Source organism: Myotis davidii, unplaced genomic scaffold, assembly GCF_000327345.1.
Source record: "Myotis davidii unplaced genomic scaffold, ASM32734v1 scaffold38, whole genome shotgun sequence".
NCBI lineage: Eukaryota > Metazoa > Chordata > Mammalia > Chiroptera > Vespertilionidae > Myotis > Myotis davidii.
This window is the reverse complement of record NW_006291383.1, coordinates 6140073-6142663: the sequence shown is the minus strand read 5'-3', so window position 1 is coordinate 6142663 and position 2591 is coordinate 6140073. Positions and strand designations below refer to the sequence as shown.

The 2591-nt window shown below is 51.8% G+C and overlaps 1 protein-coding gene across 1 annotated transcript in view; it reads right to left on the bottom strand.

Moving 5' to 3' along the window:
• GDF5 (growth differentiation factor 5) overlaps positions 1–2591 on the bottom strand; it is a 4614-nt gene that overhangs the window by 1215 nt on the left and 808 nt on the right. The window contains exons 2-3 of the mRNA XM_015564509.1: positions 2422–2581; positions 2–263 (exon numbers count right to left, since the gene is read on the bottom strand). Of these exons, the coding sequence (XP_015419995.1) occupies positions 2–263; positions 2422–2581 (422 nt within the window). The remainder of the gene's footprint in view (position 1; positions 264–2421; positions 2582–2591) is intronic.

The window sequence follows — 2591 nt, the reverse complement described above, 5'->3', positions numbered from 1 at the left end:
CTTCCAGATGTCGAACACCTCCCAGCCAGATCCGTCCAGGCCTGGCACTGAGCGCACATCCAGCAAGGCTGCCGGCTGCCGGCCGCTGGGGCAGCTGGACAGCTTCAGCTGGGCAGCCCGCCCGCTACTGGGGGCCACTGGCTTGGCTGTGTCTGAGGGCTTCTTCCGCAAGATCCGCAGCTCGGCCCCTAGCAGTCCATCCTTCTCCAGGGCACTAATGTCAAACACGTACCTCTGCTTCCTGACCACAGGACCTCGGTCATCTAGAGAGAACACCCAGAAGTCATTCCCTGCAACCTCATCAAGAAAGCCAGTCACCTCTGCCTCAGGGGAGGGCCACGGCCCTCTCCCCTCTAGAGAGCTCTCTTTAACCTCTTCCCCACTCTGAGAGAGGCCAAGACCCAACCACCGAGAGCCTTTTTCAGAATAAGCAGCGTCCTACACAGCCTACCAAGGGCTGTTTATCTGTAGATGTGGCTGGGGTGATGTCAGTGGTTCTGGGTATTTGTGTCAGTCACTGTTCATATCAGAAACCTACCAGCTTCAGGATTGCCTTCTGCCTACCTCTCTCCTATGTTACCTAATATGCTATCTCGCTGGTGAAATAGGTTTGGTGGGCATTGTGATCACTCTTGTTTTCCCAGAGGGCGAACCTGAGGCTCAGAGAAGTTAGGTGACTTGCTCAGAGTCACCAGCTAGGAAAAAGCATAGTTGAAACACTAGCCTAGAACTTTTTATGTTCAATCTGAAGCTGCTTCCACTGCCCCTTAAAGAGGATCTTAGTGATCTCTTTTTACAGATGTGGCACAGAGAGGGGGAGTGACTTGACTATAGTCACACAGTGAGTTAATAACAAAAGGGTTCTGCAATCCAATTTCCCTGCTTCCCAGTCTAATATTTTGTTGTGCATGTGTCTCACCCTGTTGGATGAATGAGTGTGTGTGTGTGTGTGTGTGTGTGGAAGTTTGTGTGTATGACTGGGTTTATATGTGAGTAAAAAAAGTGGCATATATAAGTGACATGTCAGGTGTATGTATGATTGGGCTTGTGTCAAAATTTAAAGGGAATGTGTGTGTGTGTGTAAGAAGATTCCATGAATGTATATGTGTAAGAAGGTGTGAGTGCACCTATATGTGTGTGTGTGTGTGTGTGTGTGTGAGAGAGAGAGAGAGAGAGAGAGAGATTCAGCATGTATGTACAAACATAAGGCTGTGTGTATGTATAAGAAACTCAGTAGTATGTCTGAATCAGCATGCCCTCTTTCCTAAATACAAATTTGCCATTGGAAAGCATTCATATATTGCTCTAGAAGGTGACTAATTAGGCCTTTAAACTCCCCATCTCCCCCTCTCTGAGCTCCCTTAGTGCTGGGGGGCACAATGACTTATTTTATGAGCCCCCAAGGGGTCACAGCTTTCCCTGACTGGGCAGGCAGCCAGGTCACCTCCCCCACCTCAGCCAGACCTGCTGCCTCTGTAGCTCCCCCGCCCTCTGTCATTCCCCCACAGGCCAGCTCTAATGAGGAGCCTCTCCCACTCGCTGACCCCTCCCCCACTCTGCCAGCCAAAGTCCTAAGACTCAGAACCAGAGCGTATGAGCTTCCATCACACTTAGGGAGAAACTGAGGCCCTGAAAGGGGAAGAGACTTGCTGAGATCACACAGCAAGTTGAGAGGAAAAGCCAAGGCAGTAATGCCGGATGGGCAGAGGGAGAAATGAGGAGAGCAGTTATTCTCCTGGGTTAATGATAAAAAGTATCTGTTTAGGACAGGACATGAAGTCTCATATTGAAGGGCTCCCAGAAATTACCCAGTCCAACCTTCATATTGTTATACAGACGGGCAAACTGACCCGGAAGGGAGAAGGAGCTTTCCCAAGGTCACACTGTTAAACCCTAGGTCTCTTGTCCACTCCCAAACCCCATATATCTGAGTGTCATTCCAAGACTCTAAGATGCCTCGGTTACTGTCTTCACCTCTCCCACCTCCTCTGCCCCCTAATCTGAGGGCAAAGTGGCAGAGCCATGGTAGCTAGAGATTAATTTCTCTGCCTTCTGAGAAAACTTACAAACCCCTGGAGCCTACAAAGTTTGGCCAATCCACATAGGAACAGAGCATGGCCTGGTGATCAAGAGTCTTAGAGTCTGGTCCCCAACTCTGCCACCAGCTGGCAGGTCTTGTCTCCTCTCTGGCCTTTAGTCATCCCCTCTGCACCTTGCAGGAACTGGGCTTGGTGATTCCCCAGGTGCCTCCAACTCTGACCTGCCAGCAACCCGGAACCTGTGTGAGAGAGTCCCAGATACCAGACCAGGCCAGGTGCACACTCGGTCTCCCACCAGTGCAGTGCCAGGGCTCTGAAAGGCCCCTCCATGCATGCAGGTGCCCTCCCTCTGAGCCGTGCCCCTGCCACCCCGCCCCCTCACCTTGCCCTTTGTCAATAAAGCTGGTGATGGTGTTGGCCAGGCCAGCCTCCAACTTCACGCTGCTGTTGCTCCCTTTTCTGTCAGCATCGGACAGCGTCCTGTACAGCGAGAGCATGTACTCGTGGGGCGTGATGGGGGGCGGGCGGAACGGCTCCTTGGGCTCTCGAGGG